The 18,710-nt window shown below is 37.7% G+C and overlaps 1 protein-coding gene across 5 annotated transcripts in view; it reads right to left on the bottom strand.

The window, feature by feature from the left end:
* Positions 1-18,710, bottom strand: part of slc4a11 (solute carrier family 4 member 11) — a 102,985-nt gene that overhangs the window by 2,940 nt on the left and 81,335 nt on the right. For all 5 annotated transcript variants that reach the window (XM_085256425.1, XM_085256427.1, XM_085256430.1 and 2 more), the window contains 11 exons: positions 17,899-17,983; positions 16,811-16,936; positions 15,018-15,131; positions 13,821-13,953; positions 12,291-12,364; positions 9,275-9,494; positions 8,742-8,848; positions 5,803-5,968; positions 3,915-4,088; positions 2,259-2,454; positions 975-1,144 (listed from right to left, as the gene is read on the bottom strand). In XM_085256425.1, the coding sequence (XP_085112551.1) occupies positions 975-1,144; positions 2,259-2,454; positions 3,915-4,088; positions 5,803-5,968; positions 8,742-8,848; positions 9,275-9,494; positions 12,291-12,364; positions 13,821-13,953; positions 15,018-15,131; positions 16,811-16,936; positions 17,899-17,983 (1,565 nt within the window). The remainder of the gene's footprint in view (positions 1-974; positions 1,145-2,258; positions 2,455-3,914; positions 4,089-5,802; positions 5,969-8,741; positions 8,849-9,274; positions 9,495-12,290; positions 12,365-13,820; positions 13,954-15,017; positions 15,132-16,810; positions 16,937-17,898; positions 17,984-18,710) is intronic.

Here is an 18,710-nt window from a genome sequence, read left to right as displayed (position 1 = left end):
GAAAATAAACCCCAAAGCCTTTACAGTGTCTGATTTTACCAGATAAAACTGACCGCCTTCTTATCAGTGCTACCAGTGATCAAGAGCGCATTTCTACAGTGGCTAATTTACGAGCCCCCAAACTTTAAAAGATGCACTTTATGGTTTCAGGATATTATTATTTTATACACATTTACCTTCATGGTGATTAAGTGTCAACATTTGCACTATAAAATCAGACTGAAAAAAGAATGACTGAGAATTTTCCCCCTATATTTTTAACTCATTAATGTAACCTGATTTTTATTACAATCCAGTTGGAAAAACAAAGTTGGAGGGAACCAAAACAAACAAGTGAAAAGGGGAATATTGAATTAGCTCGCACCCAGTAACCTGAAGCACAACTTTGCTGAATATCAATGCTGTGTCGTGTCTCAAGCATATGTGTAATACTTCTTCCCCACACAAAAATGTACTAATGCAGGTCACCTCATGAAAAATGTATTTTTTCAGTGTATTTATCCACTGTGATCATCTAATAAATAATTGAAACTTTGTTTTTTAAATTCAGGTATTTCCAGTAGGCTTGTATGCTGTGCTTTAGTTCTGCATCTGATCATTATGGTAAAAGCCTCCATACAGTGTGTTTCAAAGTTTTATCAATCTGATCAATATTTGGGTATCGTTCAGTCAGACGTTGCAGTTTTTTTCCATTCCACATTATTCTGTTTTTAAACTTTAACATTTAAAGATAATCCATCATCTTGTCTACTTTATTCCCCATAATAGCACTTTTTAGAGAGATATGAAGATTTTTGAAAGAAAAAAAAAAGACAGCAGAAACCAGACTTCACTGTAATTTAAAGCTTTTTTCATCTAGAGGGCAGATTTAGGTCAGACACAGCTCTTGTTATTACCCGTGTGGTGCTGAATGTCACCCTGGTTTAAAGCACCCGAGAAAACAATTTTACGGGACAAAGTGGTCACAGTCGTACCTGATTGGGATTAGGAGGATCATGACCAGAGGGAAGATCATTTTCATGTACGGTATCGGGTACATGCCAAATGTACACAGCACCAGCAGCTGCATCATCTGCAGGAAGGTGAAGTAGTGGATCTTCCTCTGGGGCACTTTGCGGATGTAGTGGGTAGGTGGGTAAGACGTCTGCAGGAGGTGAGAGGATCAAGACAGATTAAAAAACAATCTCCCCTGTGGCTCTTCTTCTTCACTGTCCTCAGGTCTCCTGCAAACTTAAAGGAATGACTAAGGGAAGTGGGCAACCCACACGCATTTAAGAAGTGCACTCTGGATTTTAAATCACAACGAACATTTAGCATTCATTCCTACAACGTACAATAACTGCATTTATAGTATCTCCTGTGTGACTGTATACCACAATAACATTGATTGTTGGTAGGACATGCAGTCCCAGTCGAGCTGCAGCAAAAACTAATTTAGCTCCACCAACTGATCTGGTGTATAACAAACAAAGAGCAAATAAATTAAAAAAAAAAATGACAGGACAAATCTGCATCTTCTAAAGCTTGGTTGGTACCTGTACAGTCAGTAAATTGGAATTATCTACAGGTGAGGACAGAAAATGTATTTATGTGAAGAAGAAAACAGACAAAGATCTGGATTTCATACGAAGCAAAAAAAATGTGGTCATTAAATTGAACAATGTTTATATGAGATTTTTTAAGGTTTGGTTTTACTTTTATTTAATTAATACATTTATTTTATTTTCAGTTTAATCTTTGCATGATTGTATATGTACATGAGCATAAATGCTTCTACAACACTAAGATTTACACTTATGCAGGCTTTCTACACAGCGAAACCTGTAAATTTTGAGTCATTTCCTCATATCGTCATTAGGAGGCGCCAGTGTGTGACATTACCAAGCGTAGGGAAAAATGGCAAGCCTTGCTTTACATCTTTACTGAGAGAGAAGGAAGGTTAAATCGGACACAAAGGATAAAACACTCAAGACAAACAATCAGCATTCTCTTTTAGTATTGTTATGTGTTTGATACACTATACTAGAATAAAAATGTTAATTTATCAGCTTATCTGTCTTAATTCACTAAACACTACCCACCTCGTACTGTGAATATACGAGCACAAAAATTATATTTGCAAATACCATTTCACTCGTGTCTGGTCCTCCAGCACCGGGCACACAGTCAACCGTTTGATCTGCAGAGCCCTGCTATCGACATATGGACACGGACACACACATTTATTCAACTGTTACTTCCACCACACACTTTCTGACCTGCTCCTTCAGAAGGAGAGCCATTCGGTCGCACATCTGGTTTCCGTCGATGGAGGTGAGGGCGATGTAGAGGAAGAGGCCATAGAGGACAGGTTTGGGTATCCACTGCAGCGGGAGAGGCAACAGCAACACTGATATGCCAATGAAGATGTTGGCAGCCAGAGACGTCAGACGGGTCTCCTTAACCTGGACGATACTGAGAAAACGCACACAATAACATACAAATGAATGGTTACTGGAAAGCCCCCAATTGATTCATACAATGCAACAGACAATGTATTTTCTGGGATTTTGTTATCAGTATTGCAGCATATTTTTTCATTTGAAAAATCAGGAATTTTCCAGACCCACTTCCCAGAGTTTAAGGGGCCTGAGCAGTGGGGAAAAGACATGCTATATATTTTTTCCAATATCTCATTAACAGATCCTGTTTTTAAAACCACAAAAAGGATGAAGATTTCTGCTATTACTGATAACTCTCTTCTTACAGATTAAAAATATTAACCACTCTTTTTGAACAATAAAATAACAAAAATGATCAGGACTTATGAGTCGCCTGTGTGATAATAAGAACATCTCTTCATCCGCATTATGAACAAACACAAGTTTAAATTAATAAAATACAAATAAGCTTTTTGCTAGAGTATAGTTGATTTAAAAAATTTGCAGAGTTGTTTGGAAAAAAGTAAGGAAAGCCCTAGGCTAATGACATCTACAAAAGCTAATTGAAGTCAGGCACCAGCAATCCTGCACTCCAATTAATGGAACATGATTGGAGGTGTCGGCTAGACTTAAAAAAAAACAAAACATGTGAGCATTTTGAATTTGCTATTTAAAAATGCATCTGCTTTGCAAAGTGAAATATGACAAAGATTACTTTTGATTTGTATAAAGCTGGAAAAGCTTTAAAGTATTTAGTATTAATCAATAAGAACCTGCACAATTATATATGTTTTCTGAAGTTGAAAATGGACCTCACCATCATTTTAAGGAAACAATCAAAGCAACGTGAGGGATTGCATCTGTGACCTTGGAATGACCTCATTTGGACTCTCAACCTGTGGAGCTGAAACCTCACATTTTTCTCGTTGTGTAATTTTTATTTATTTTACCTTGTGTTTATCTTATTCTTGAGTCTTTTTAATTTAATGTCACCTGTTCAGGACTAGTAAGCACCTCCTAATAAAGATGCAATAAAAATACTTTATGTAGTACACCTTCAAAAACACTGGAAATAACAGCTGTTCATAAACAGTCAGTGATACTAATATTCGAAATTTTCAGACATACACACTTTCAAAATTCCTGAAATGGCACACTTTTCTCCAGCTTATATCTCTAATTAAATCTTCTGAACTTATATAAGACCGTCCCCCCTAGTCTCCATTAATCATACTCAACTACTTTCTTAATCCCGAATATATGCAAACTGTAATTTTGCACATATCTGTGTGGCCAGAATGATGAACATAATCCTCTCATCTATTAAAAACTCCCTCACCTCTTCCACCCCGAGGGAAAATCTTTAGTTACATAGTAATCACGCAATCAGGGAAGAACAGGATACAACTCAAGATTACAGTCGCCACACGCTCTGAAGACGAGCTTTAATTAAGAATCTGATTAGCACTGGAAGTGAGAGGGTGGGTAACTCACGTCTCGTAGAGGTGCCCCCCCTCAACGCGCTGCTCCACAAAAGCCAGCTGGCGCACATGGAGGGTGGAGTGGGGAAAGGCGGCATGCATCCAGGGCAACCCCAGCACTGACATTAGGATGTTAATGAGCCCAGAGAGCATTAGGTCCCAGTGATATGCAGTACCCTTCAGCAATCTGAGGAGTAACGCAACCATTACAGTCAACAGCATAATGCAGCACAAAAACAGGTTAAAGCTGCCTCTAAAACCATAAAGGGACAAATTACATACAAATGTAAAAAAGCAACAGAGTACATTTACCATAAGTTCTATAAATAGGTTTAAAGGCACGCACAAGAAAACTGCCATACACAAATTTTTAGAAGTAAGTCCACGTGACAGTAGTCTGCCTGTACACTCTACAACTACTAGTACACTTCTGCTAAAACCAAAAAGGGCATCTTTCTCCTAAGGTCAGTGATGCCCTTCGACAAACCTCGCTCACGTTTCACTAACTTTTTCCCATTAAACATAAAAGAAAAAATCCTGTACATTTTTGTGGATTCGTTCTCTTTTCTTTTTTTACAGAATGAAAAGCACAACCAATATGTCACTGATGATGACATCATAAGCCGAGCATGACATTACAGTAATGTTACACAAAAACAAGGCTGAGACCTTTTTGATGCCACCAAACTTTTTTTTTGCCTCTGTTAGTGAGGGATCACTGCAATGCATCATCTCTGAGGTGGTATGAGGGGGACTGTGTGTGTGTGTGTGTGTGTGTGTGTGTGTGTGTGTGTGTGTGTGTGTGTGTGTGTAGCCTAAAACTGTAAATATGCTGCCTGAAGGCAGACAGCAGCAGTGTTGTAAAGAAATATGAACACACTGATCACTAGTCGTGCCTCCTGCTCTATGCCCTTGCATATGACATTGGCACCGCTGCATACTGTAAATTACAGTGCATAGGAAACTTTAGGTCATCAAGCATAAATCTAAGTGAAAGAGGATTTTATTGGTGAAGAAGCCTTTAGCTTCATTTTCATTTATATCCACTCAACAACCATATATATAACTTTGTAAGTTGGGATCATGCTGAGAGCCTGTAAAGTCTTTATTCATTTTCAAAATGTTGTCATATTTTTTAAACTAACACGACTGATGGAATCAAATATCTGTGCGGGTGGGGAAAAAAAGTTCAAATGCTTCAAAAAAGATGTAAAGCAAATAAAGGAATGGACCAGATAAAATAACACAAAGAACAAAGCTGCAGCAGAAATAGCTTCAGCTGTTTGGGACTCTTTTATTAATGACATATGAAGGAAGACATGAGGTATAAACAAAGTGAATTCTGTTTACCACTCTTTTTCATCTCACAATGAGTCCCATTTTTAGATATCTTTAATTCTTTTTCTGAATTTTGAGGACTAGTGGATATCTGCCCTCTGGGGAATTCTTCCATATTTAGAGCAGACATTTAGATCCAATTAATCTCTGTCCAACAAATGTACAAGCTAATGCCAGAAATTCCATCATTATATGTTTTCATTGTAGGGCTGCTAGATGGTTGATGGCTCTAAATTGGCCCATCCAATGGAAATTTAGAAGAACTGGGTAAAAGCTCACATTGTGTTTTGGCTCCGAGGCTTCTTTAGAGCTCTCTGACTGTGACAATTTGACTTCCACCCTCCCCAACAGACTGGAAAATATCCGGTTGAAGCAAATTCCAAAGTGGAGGAGTGGATCTCTAAAAGTCTGACAGCATTCCGAATGGTCACAGGAAGAGTGCTAAGCAAATACTAGAATCAACTCAACTTTTCCCTTGGTGTTGTTAAGCTATTTTCAGTGAAGAGAGTTTTGCAATCATATCTCTTAGATGTCCAACGTCTGCTCAGCATATAAGGATTTACCTGTTTTCTGGTGCGTTCGTCAGTGAAACGACGATGTTCTGGTCGATGAAGATAAGGAGGGCCAGGAGAAAGCCGAGTCCCATGGCGCTGACAACGTTCATGGGCGACAGCCGCTCAAATGGTGCCACGTTGAAGGTGGGCCGGTTATGAACTTTAAACACTGGAACTGTTTCAAAGGAAGAAAATTAAACAAAAAAAAAAACAACCACGAGTTTAAGTTTATATTACAAAATGATGCCTTAAACCGCCATCATAACTCATATTTAACTTTAGCCTGGGACATGAGAAACATCTGCTTCCAACAAGATTCTTGTATGTGTGAATATACTGAAATTCATTAAGAATATTCTCAAGAAAAGAGCTGTGTAAAATTCATTAGCATTACTCCTATCTCATCACATTCAATCATTACAAACACGACTGTCTCTTAAACTCCTGTAATGACTCATGTTTTTTTCACACCAATAATCATAAGAGAGGCTGGATTTTTTTTTTTCCAAATGCTGAACATCTTTTTTGGCACACTCTCCTGTCAAAGGCGGTTGAATTAAGTGCAGTTGGTTAAATTTAGGAAGGAATGACAATACAATAATGGCTCTATTATCTTATGACTTATTGTCTCTGGAGGTAAAGCACTTATATTTAAATTCATTTGAGGGTTTGGCACTGATCTCTTTGTTTCTATGTCGACCTCTAGAGAACAGCTGCTGCCTTGGCAACAATGAATGGGGACACAAAATGATGCTAAACAATAGAGGATAAAAATTGAAAATCTCCAATGTGTTTTGGCCTGTGCCTTGATTGGGGAACATAAAAAGACAATAAAGGCGTTAAATAAGAGGGGCCTCGCAGTTAGAAAACATGTTTTGGAAATAAAAAGGTTATAAGTTTGGGAGTATCTTCAAGTAAGTTTAGGATATCTTCAAATTCCTTAAATGGAGCTCAAAAAATACCACAGTATGTCACAAAGTAAGAGATTGAGCAATCACTGTTTACACTTAGGTTGCTTCAACAATTTTATTTCATAATTGTGTAAAAATGTTAAATGTCTATTCCTGACAAACCAGATGCTCAAAAAAGCTCTCAAGAGTAAATTATTAAAATATATATTTATAGATGCATTCAAGAAACGATTTAATGTCTCAGTTATCTTCTATTAAAATGCCGTGACAGACTATAGAGATAAATAAAGTTTTCACAGGCCTTCATAGGAATTAAGAGGATAAGTAGTAGCATAGTGCTGCAAATCACATGCACTTGATTATTGATCATCCGCATGTGCGAGCTCCTCTCTAAAAGCACAAGTTTCGACAGTTTGCAGGTCTGGAGTATTCATGTGTTTGTTAACACAATGCAACAATCCTCCCATGAGTGACCGTCCCAGCAAATTCACCCCAAGGTCAGACTGCAAGACTGCAGAGATACTATTAAAAGCAAAGAGCTACACTGCAGACTCTTCAGGGCTCCATTAGCCATGTTAAATATTAAAGTTAATGACAGTACAATTAGAAAAATAATGAAACCTCTTATTTCTAAAAAGAGCATGGTAGCACAGGTTAAGAATAATGCACAGCGCCTGTTTTGGCAAAAACCACAACGTATCAGGACAAATACCTTCTACCAACTTTCTAGTATGGTGACAGAGTGCTGATGATTTGGGCTTGTTTTGCAGTCACTAGATCTGGGCAGTTTACAGTTACTGAGTCAACCATGAACTCTGTAGTGGACTGTATCCTTATGTTAAATATGAAGCTGTCTGTCTGCCGGCTAAAACTTGGCCAAACAGTCTCACTCGACAGGATGGTCATCTCAACAATACCAGCAAATCTACAACAGAAAAAGAAAAGAATCCTAGTATTTCAATGGTCCCTGACACAGCCTGACTGAAACGCTATAGTGAGACTTGAAGGGGGTTGTTGCCATTGCACATTGTACTTTTTTGATGACAAATATAGGTTGTTTTCTCAGGCTTATATTATATTATTTTGGAGTGTGTATGTGATGTGTTGGTTGTCTGTTTGTTTGTTTGTACGGACATACTGCAAATCAATTTCCCGTTAGGGACAATAAAGTTACCAAAGTAAAGTTACCAAAGAAGAGAGCTACCTACAAACCTCAATCAAGTGAAACAGCCCTAAAAAGAAGACTGAGCCAAAATTTCTCCACAACAGCGCGAGAGACTGACAAAGTCAAAGTAAACAATTACTTCAAGTTATTGCTGTTGAAGGTGGTTCTAAAAGCCAGTGAATCATGGGGTGTACTTATTTTTTCACAGAATTGCATAGAGTCCTGTGAACACTCACTTTATCACATGATTATGTAGTAATTTGAAATGGAATTTGTGTGGGCATTCAAGGTTTAAAGAGTTTTAAGAACATGAATCTCCCCTTACTAAATAGAAAAAAACATGTGCAAGGTTTAATAAATACACAATTACTGAGAAAAGAGAAAACTAATTAACCACTAACCAAGTATTAGGGACAGTTTCAAGTTTTATTTTGGGGTCTCTTTTGAATGAAGTGGACATTATATAGCTGTCGAGCTATACCGCAAGTCTTCCACTAATCACACAGACAATTGATGGTTTAGTTCTTGACTACTCGCAGTAACATCCTTGACCAAGGCAATGAACCTCTATCGCTTTGCGTGTGTGAGAATTGCAAGATACGTTTTCCTCCACCTGTGTCAATGACTTGAATTTACTGGTACAGGCCAAAGTCACAACACCTTCTCCAAAATAAAAGTGTTAGAAATAGGGTGAAAAAAAAGTGCTGCACGTGGTCACATTATTCAAACATTTTTAGTTTTAAAACAGTTTTAAAGTAAGAAACACACTATATTACACTGCATAGTATTATTTATAATGAACATCTCAAATGCACTCTATAACTGCAATAAATAAATTATATTAACACTACCAAGCAATAAATGATACTGACGTTCAATGTCACTGAAAATGTAGGAGCCGATGAAGGAGAACATGAGCACTGAGATTGGCAGGGCACAGTCCGACAGCACCTCCCTCACTTTGGCATGCAGGAACGGACTTGAAGAGAGAGAGGGAGAAAGGAGAAGGGAGTGAGGAGGGAGAGACAAATAATAGAGGAATACAATTACTGTGGACAAGACAAGGACAATGGCTGCAATCCTGACACTGCTTAAGTACCTTGGTCCGCCTTTTACTTGCACAATTGAATCGAGCTTTGAGGTTGATTTGATTACTGGGAGCAATCAGAAGTAGAATATTAATGCTTATTAAATCACAGGCTGGAACAGAAGCTTCGACTGAAAAGTGAGCTTTGTAAGAGCTGTCTGGAAAGTTCCTGTAAGCTCTGTCACTCCTGCAATCTTTAGAGTCAAGGCCCTACTCAGCGGTATTCATGCTAGCAGGCAGTGCTCCAATCCAAACACAATTTAAACTTCTCCAGTGATTTATGTTAAGACTGCTGCAGCACTGCAGTGCTGCACATACCTCCTTTTGAACTGGTAGAGAGTATAGCCCATCCATAATGTCCCGAGCATCAGCAGGAGGCAGAGGACAGGTCTCTCTCGACTGCACTGGATGAAGGATTCAGTAAGTGCAAACCCCGCGACCACCTCACTCCTGTTTCCCCCCAGCAGGTCTCCACCTTGAGGAAAGTCCCCTATGCTTCTGTTGGCCAGTGTTGGAGCGTGGTAGTACCTATGAAAGACTGAAATCACATTCACAGTGTTTAGCTATAAACAGTGTTGGGGAGTAACGAAATACATGTTCTGGGGTTACGTATTTAAAATACAAAATAAGTAACTGTATTCCATTACAGTTACCGCTTAAATTGGTGATAATTACAATACAATTACTTTGTTGAAATCAATGTATTACACGGCTGTCTTTTCCTGTTTCATATTTTAGGCTATGCCCTCTCTATCCCCTCTCTAATTTTTGTAATACCACGCACTGCCGGAAACCCAAACAAAAGAGGCTCTAATGCAAGCGTCCTGTTAATGTTGGTGGTGTCAGTTACACAATGGACCCGGAGCCAGCACAACAGAGCCAGCAGTGCACGGGCAGGAATGCGTTTCTTACTTGGAAATTCCAACACCACTTCACATTTAAAGAACAAAGGGATGGGCGAAATCTGACCGTGCAATGCAAACTCTGTTTATCAGCAACCATCTGGAAGTCAGTTTGTTTTTAAAAACAAACGTTAACCTACTGCAACTACCTTGTTTTAGTTGTGGTAGCTACCTGGGTTATGTGCTACTTCAGTATCGTCAATGTACTATTGCTGTGTGATTTATTACTATTAATGAAGGCTGCATTACAATCTGGTAGCTAACAATGTTAGCTCGGTGGCGAGTATTCTTCAGTAATAGTAACAAATCACACAGGAATAGTGCATTCATGTAGTTGTGAAAAGCATGACAATATATCAAGTAATCCAAAGTATTCAGAATACATTACTCACATTGAGTAACTTAACCGAATACGTTACAAACTACATTTTGGGCATGTATTCTGTAATCTGTATTGGAATACATTTTAAAAGTAACCTTTGCAACACTGGCTATAAAATGCATCGTTAGTGCCAACAGATTCCATGTGAACCATCAGAGATACAATGAACGGAAAATAACAACAAGTATGCTGCCAAAGTCTGGTATAGTAAATGAAGCAATATCACAGATCTCAAATGAAATCCAAAACTTACAGCTGACATATTTATAATCCTTTAAAAAAATATTGATTGGATTCCTATTAAACAGGAAAATCTTGAAATCTTTCAAGAAGCCTTGTATATAACCTAACCAAAGCTACAAAAAAATGTCCATCATGCTCAGGTTGCATTGTTCATGTTGCAGTCAACACAAAAAAGGCAAAGAAACAAGTCTTTTAATAATGTTTAAATCTTTCATGAAGAGACACGTGAGAGTAACTGTCAGTACTGCTGGGGATAAAACTTTGAAAGCGAGATAAATCTCATCTGAGTTATGCCTCTACACTGAATGCCCATCAACCAGGCTGTAAAATACTCAAGGTGCTATTTTTCTTGTATGTTTGGGTGTTTGATGCCAGTGTTCTCTGTCCAACCACTAAATGAACCAGTAACCTTTGTGATAATCTAAACTAATCAAATTTAGCAGAATAGGCCGAGTCTGGATTAGGGGTGAAATGATGGGGAAACAGCACAGAATACGTTATCTACACCTGCTTTAACAAACTCTGCCTAGTTTGCTTAAATCAGTCTTTGCACCCATAAGGACTGCAGAATAAATAGCTCACCAACTGTAATGTGTGGCTAAAGGCTGGGATTTTAAGCTCAGTGGAGATGGTTTTCCTGCCATTGTGACTTAGAATGAATGCACAACTTTGTCTCTATTAATTTCATAATGAGTGCAACATAATACCTTCTAACATCACTTGAGGAATAGTGTGCGAGATGACTAGCTCCCTCCACAGGTCTTTTCATCAAACAGGGATAAAGTTACAGGCTAGGCGAGGTTGTGCAGGTGACTAGATACAGCCCCAAACTGTATTCATTTGTGTTAGTGGAAAATATTTTGGAGGAACAGTGTCAGCAAAATAGCATAGGTTAATGTTATAGTAATGGCATATGAGCTCGGAGCGTATTTTACAAATGGCTTCTGAAAATTGAACTACTGCACTGGCAATCTACAAAACAGGAGAACACTGCATTCAAAATAAATTACATTCAGCTATCGTCATCTCATTTTTGTGAAATTAAATTGTGTAAAATATTTATGATATGGGACCATAGAAGCTGGGGTGGTATAATATAGCTGCAGATGGGGTTCAAAATCTGGACTGATTAATTTCTAAAGCCTCTCAACCTGCTGACCCACAACAGTAACAAATGACCTCGTATGGTATTTCTGTCTCCCTACTATTTTAAAAGGTAATATTTCTCAACATATGCTTGTTTATCTAAATTTACTAATTGAGATCATATTATTATATTACCCGTGGTTCACTAGTAAGTCATTTGGCAGGTGACTGTCTAACACTCTTTTGGTCTTTTGTTTTGCTGTCAGGGTATTAAATATAAGTCTTTAGCTGTTATTATGAAAGAATTCTATCTGGCCTCACCATCACAATAAACACAGTTTGTTTCTTGATAAGTATTCGATTTTAAGAGGTGCAGAGGACTGCAGAAGGAATATAGAAACACTGGAAGAAACTATTTGACAGTTTTTAATTAAAAGGACTAAATGATTAGTTGAAGAGATCTTATGACTCTCAGCTGCCCACTTAAATGATAATCTCAAAATTCACTTACACATAATAATGTGTATGTATGTGGCAGTGAAGGCCTTTATTTTCTTTATCTTTCGGGGCTTAGAAATCACATCAGACACGAGCTTGCGGCAGATTCGACAGCAGGTGTGTTGAGTTAGCCGACTACTTGATTTGATTTTCACCACAGAAAAGCAACGTGTAAACAACTCACAGAAAAAAAAGATATTTCTCGTGTGTGTCATGAACTTACTTTTGACTGTGCCTTTCACAGCATCAACCACAAAAGCAATGGAAATGAACAGGGCAATGACCTCCTCTGTTGACCTAAACACATTACACAATTAAGACCGTTGTAAGACAGTAAAAACTAATATAAATACATATAAATAAAAAGGACACCCATAATAAAAAAAACACATAAGAAGGAAATGAAAATTAATGAATTAACAAACATATTTTCAGAATAAAGTGTGCATTACTGTTTTCTTATAATTGATACTTTTTTACAGTCTTGTGTTTTTAGGGTACATGAAAGGGTTTTCTTGTATTAGCTGCATTAGTCCAATTAGAGATCATAGGTGGCGCAGCTGTGGTTACCAAGTTTCTTTGTTAACCCGGGTTTTCATAGAGAGCTCAAATAGAACGGCTGTTTGACGGCTTGTTTGAACCTCCTTCCATAGAAAATGCAGCGACTATTCAGTCAAGAGGAACACGTCACAGAGCTCGACTATGACACAAACACGCATTGTCTAAAGGCAAGACAGGAATGTCGCAAACATTGTTAATGTTATAAATTCATTAGTTAAATATTTATTTCAACACAGAACACACTATCAGCATTGTCATTTAACCTTAAGGTTCCACATTAGAGCTTATAAATACTTCAAATGGAAGCTCAGGAATACTCAGGAAGTCCATTTAAGTCTGACACTGACCAATAATGCAGAATAACCCTCCATGGAAATTACTTTAATCTCTGGCCAACATGAAGTTAATTTCACTGCCTATATAAGACACTGTGATAAATACATGTAATTCATTTTATAATCTCCATTAGCTGATATACTGGCAGTATGACACCAACTTTGCAATAAAATACAACTATAATGCATCACCAACTAAATGGATGCGGTTCCTAAGATAACACAGTAGCAGGATTTACAGGTCAGTATCATAAAACCAGCCGAACAGCAAATTGCTGCAAGTCCCATAACGAGAGTTGGCGCTGTTAGCCAAGTACCGAGTGGGAAGTGCATTACAGCTGGTAGGTGTTTGAATGCATGCTGGTCTGGCAGAATTTGAGTATAAATATATTTATTAATCAAAATTATGGACTCTTATGTATGGAAATTTCAATGCAAGATATTTCCCAATCTGTGAACCAAAACAAAACTAAAAACTGTGTTTCAAATTTACTCAAACTGTGTAACACATACTTTTTTCAAATTAACCAGAGTTGCACTGATTGCAATGTTATGCCACACATGCCTGGAGAGTAAACATAAACTACCTTTAAAATAAGTAAATGGAGCACATAGCAGTTAAAACTACTTAAAAATACTAGAATATAATAATAATAATACATTTCAAACATTGATTGTGTGCATTCTTTAAAAACATCCTGCTGTCCCATAAAGTTTTCTGTTGTTACAAGACAATTTAAAACATTTTTCTATATGACAGAAAGCAACCAAAATAAAAGGAAACTCAAAGTGATTAAAAAATTGGACTTTAAAAATTAAAATACTCCAACATATAAAATTAGGAATATGAAGGACACCTTTTGAAGAGCTTCATGAGCAGACTGACATTGAAGATTCCTCCCAGGATGAGAAAGAGGCAGTTCCACAACCCAATGCAGGCGTAGAAAGCTGGGAAATCCAGGTTGTAGTCGTCACAGATTCCTCGGATCACTGTGTTCCAGTTGCACATGTGCACATGTAAACAGACAGACAAATAAACCACATATAATAAATACACATTATGAAACTAAGTAACACAACTGCTATGCTAATTTTGTGATAGTGAGAAAAAAAATGTTACAAAAGAACTTCATTACAGATTTCTCTCCCAGCAAAGACTGACTTGTACACACACAAGTACAGACACATAAACAATGACTGGAAAAAAATTAAATTCATTCAAACATGAAAGGACAAAAAGAACTGTAATAGGTTTGATAAAACCATAACAATTTTAGTTGTAATCTTGAGCAGATTTGTACGCAGATGAGTTACAGCTTTACAAACAAGCCATTGTTCTGCTCAGACAGGCTGCTGGAAATGTGCTATAATTATGCCCATGAGAATGCGCATAGCACAGTTCTAACCCATTTACTTCAAAGATCATCACACCACAAACCTAACAAACAGCCTTGGTATTAAAACTACATCTTGGCATCGGAGTTGCTGCTTTTCCTCATCATGGCCTGATACTGCAGCTTCCAGCCGTCAAGATCGTTTAAATTCCAACCAACAAAACATCGCTGTTGGGTAAAAACCATGTAACAGTTTATGCGCTGTCTCTCTCTGAACTGAACCTAAAGTTTACATGTTTGTGAATGCGATGAGTGACTCTCCTGACCCGCAGGCCCCTGGAACCAATCATTACATAACCACAGTGCGCAAAAAAAAAAAAAAAGTTCTGCTCCTCATTCTTGAAAAAAAAGAAACAAGTTTTTGAAGATTTGTGCTTTTTGCTTGACTGCACCAGGAACACTCATTAAGGGCACATGTGTGAGCTAACAGCCTAATTACTCTAGCGGTACCGCTTTCTGGTAAAAGCAAGAGCAGATGAGGACAAGAGTTTTTGGCTGGTGTTCGACATGGTTGGGTGCTTCTTTTTCTTGATTTTTGACGTAATCTTCTTAGTACTCCACCCACTCTCAGCCTTCCATTCAAACTGGCTGTCAGCAGAAACTGTGAAAAGATAAGTGCATCTTGATTGAGATGAGCTGAATGACAGCGGGGAAGCCTACCGCTGATGAAAATGGCGAGGGGAGCTGTGGTTAGAGGGATGACTAGAGGAGAGCCGGCAAACAACGAGTAGATGACCCCACCGATACTCTGGCCAATGATGGTCTTCCGAACATCTGGAGAGAGATGACACACAGAGAACACACAGCGTGAAGCTCTGATTAATGTGCATGAGTGACTGCTAGGGTTCCTTTGAAGCTGAAGTAAGTTACATATTAATTTTTCAGATAAGATACGTTAACTTTGGAAATAATATGTATATTTTTTCCCTTTTCGTTTTTTTAAACAAAACAGCTAACGTGATGCCTTTTCCACCCCCACCGAGTACATAATTATGTGAATATTTTCCAAAAAAGAGGCTTCAATGTTTCACTGTTTTACTATGTGTATGGTCACCTGAAACTTGCAAGTACTTTTGAACAATCATCAGCTCACAACTATATGTCTTAAACTCAGACTTAAAACAGAAAAAAGTGAAGGTCAAACATACAAGAGAAAAATACTTAGTAAGGAAAGTGCTTACTCATATAGCACAATGAATAAAGGAGAATTACTACTAGATTTTGGCACTACTTACAGAGACCAAACGTAGCCCTTTCTGGTCTTATCCAACAGTATCGTGCAACAGTCTTGAGCCACTACTCATTTGTTTAGATTTTTCTCTCAAGGAGCTAGAAATTCTTGTGATTTAAGAAAAAAAAAAAAAAAAAAGTAGTCTTACAAATTGGCACCATTGAGTCTATTCTGTATTTCCCCATATGTCTGCATGTTTCGATAAATTACTGTAAGTTTTTCCAATTTTCCTAGCCAAATATAAAGAAATAAGACTTGAACACTAATGTGTTACTATTTAGTAACTCAGTGCATTCATTAGCCATGTTATCAGCTAGAAGGTAAAGAAAGTAGCTAAATCACATTTTTCTGAGCTAAAAACGTAAAAACTGGGTATTGTGAATTTTAAACAGGTGCTAATATTTGCTTATTACTTGTCAACTATGGAAATAAGGAACTGCTTTGTTTATTTTGAAATGTCCAGTAGTGGAAAGTTATAAAATTAATTTTTTTTTTAAGTGATTGGCTGTTTATGTTCTCTAAATATTTTTGTACAAAAGGAAGATTATTTTCAGTTGAATTAATTTTATTTATTTAGCGCAAATTCACAACAGTCACCTCGTGGCATTTTACATTGTTGGGTAAATGCCCTAAAATACTAGACTTGCTAACCATGTCATAGGTCTGTTGTGGGTGTGTGTGTGTGGGCTGTTCATTGCTTTGTGTGTGTACTGAACTGTTTGACATTCTTTGTTAAAACTTCATTAAAATTATTTTTAAAAAAATGTGTACTGTGTTTCATAATACTGCCTCAAGGAATTGTTTATCATGTAAAAAAGTGTTTTAATGTGTGAAAATACCCCATATACATGAAATGGAGATTATCATATAGATATGATTCAAAACATTGCAGTATATTCTAATCTATGTAGTAAAATACTGTGGTCAGTGGTTTTGCACTGAAGTCTAGCAGGACAAGCACAGAGATGACAGAGACCAAAAGAAGATCATTGGCAACCTTAATTAATGCTGCTTCTGTGTTATAATGAACTCTAAATCCTGACTAAAACTCTTCTTTCTAATTTTAAACTTTTATTTTTCAACAGTTATTTTCTTAAACAATTGATAAAATAGCTGTTTTTACACCCAGCACTTGATACTGACATGGAAAAATTTGCAGGAGCTCAAGAATCCCAATCTGAGAAAAGCGTTCATGTTTCTAGATTTAAGTACATGTTCATACCGATCTCGCCACGTGTGCTCTCATCATTGAGGGAGCCGAAAGCAATGGCAGGGAGGAGGATGGCAATGTAGAGGAAGATGGCTGTGGTCATGTACTTCAGCAGGGTTTTATTACTGCCAACTATACCTGAGGGGAGACAAACACAAACACATGAGTCATATTCCCCTCATAATGGAGCGGAGGAGGCTGAACACTTTAATTTCAAAACGGCAAGAACATTAGCACAGTTCATCATTCAGTGCCTCTACATCTATAAACACCCAGTTCATACAGTAAAAATATTCTACGGAGGATTACGCTACCTGCTGCCCTTTTAAAATATGAGTCATTTGTTTTGGTTTCGTGTCATCCATCATTTTGCAAGAGCAGTTACCCAAATGATGGATAACTCATTTTGGAATAAAACACTTTAATTGGGCTCTAATGTGATCACAACAATTTTGGTCCTGTGACCTTCATCAGATAATCATTCTCTGATGACGCTCACAAGACAGAAATATCTTGATTTTGTTACTGCCCAGTCAATGTGTTTGGTTGGTGTGACACGAGGAAAGACTGAAAGAAAACAGCTGAAGAGGAAATGCTCCTAGAAAACTCTTTACTCTGTCGGCTTTTCTTTACAACAGACAACCATATTGAATTACACAGATTAATCTAAAATATTTCTACACAAGCTATTCTAGCAACTAATTAACTAACATTAAAAAAAAAATACTCAACACTGAGTAAGATGTACATTTATTTGACTTGAGACACAAAAGCTCTTTCATATTTGGCAGCAGTGTGACTTGATGAGTCGATAAAACCACCAGCTGGATGCGTTTGCAATGAGAATGTATAGTATGCGACGTGTGTGAAAGTCTCGTGTCTGATGACTGAATACTGGACATATGGAAACATATGAGAGCAGTAAGGCATCCGAGATTTTATGTCATTTTAGCAGGAGATGACCCTAGACGTGACACAGATGCAGCACAGATGTAACTGAGGCAAAGGGTGACAGACAAATGAGGAGCTGCCAGAAGTACCACAGTGTGCCATAATAAGCAAGATGATTCATTTTCACTACAAGTTCAGGTCCAGCCTACCATCTGTGAAGTCAGAGGGGTAGAAAGGCAGCCTGCGGCAAAAGTCCTCATAAATTCCCCGGCCAGCTTTGAAGAAATCTTTACACTGTGAAGACAAAAGATTACTTTTTAAAAATGAGAAATAGTCTCACTGATGGAGTCCCACCTGCACCACCTTTCGTCAGGAGAATTACGTATCACACTGTAGAACAAGAGCAAAGGAATCAACGCTGTGATATAAAATGAAATAATGTTAAACAAACCAACATATGTTCCACATTATAGAAGAAAAAGCCACTCTATGGCTTGATGACGACACACTAGCGGCAGTATCTTCACGATGATGTGAGCTGGGATGTTTTCCAATGAGAACTGTACCTTTTTACAACGCAAAGTATCAGACACTTAGATGAAGATGCCTCTCATACAGACCACTTGAAGAAAGGAAGACAAAGAGTTTCCCTGCTGCAGAGTTTAAGTTCATTAGAGTTACCAGCTTTAGAAAGCAGCAATTAACAGCAACTCAGATTAGTGCCAGGAGTTCAAATAGCAGATACATCTCAGCATCAGCTGCTTAGAGGAAAACCTGCTGCACAGACGCCACTATTGAGGAAGAACAATGATAAGAATTTGGCTCAGTCAAGGAGCACAAGGAGTAGAAATCTTTTTTTTTTTCCATCCTAGTCCGATTACGATGTCAACTAGGTGAATCGTTGGTATCTGACATTAAAGAAAAGATGGTGGCACAGGGGTCCAACGACTAAAGGGGTCAAACGACTAAAATCGGCCAACACACAACCCCAGGGAGATAGGGGTTGTGTGGCTGTTGATTT

This window comes from Mchenga conophoros, linkage group LG19, assembly GCF_057382185.1.
Source record: "Mchenga conophoros isolate Kocher_MC1m ecotype Shallow Benthic linkage group LG19, M_conophoros_male_GT1.1, whole genome shotgun sequence".
Taxonomy (NCBI): Eukaryota; Metazoa; Chordata; class Actinopteri; order Cichliformes; family Cichlidae; genus Mchenga; species Mchenga conophoros.
Note: the sequence above shows the minus strand (reverse complement) of the source record. Positions and strands in the feature narration are given on the sequence as shown.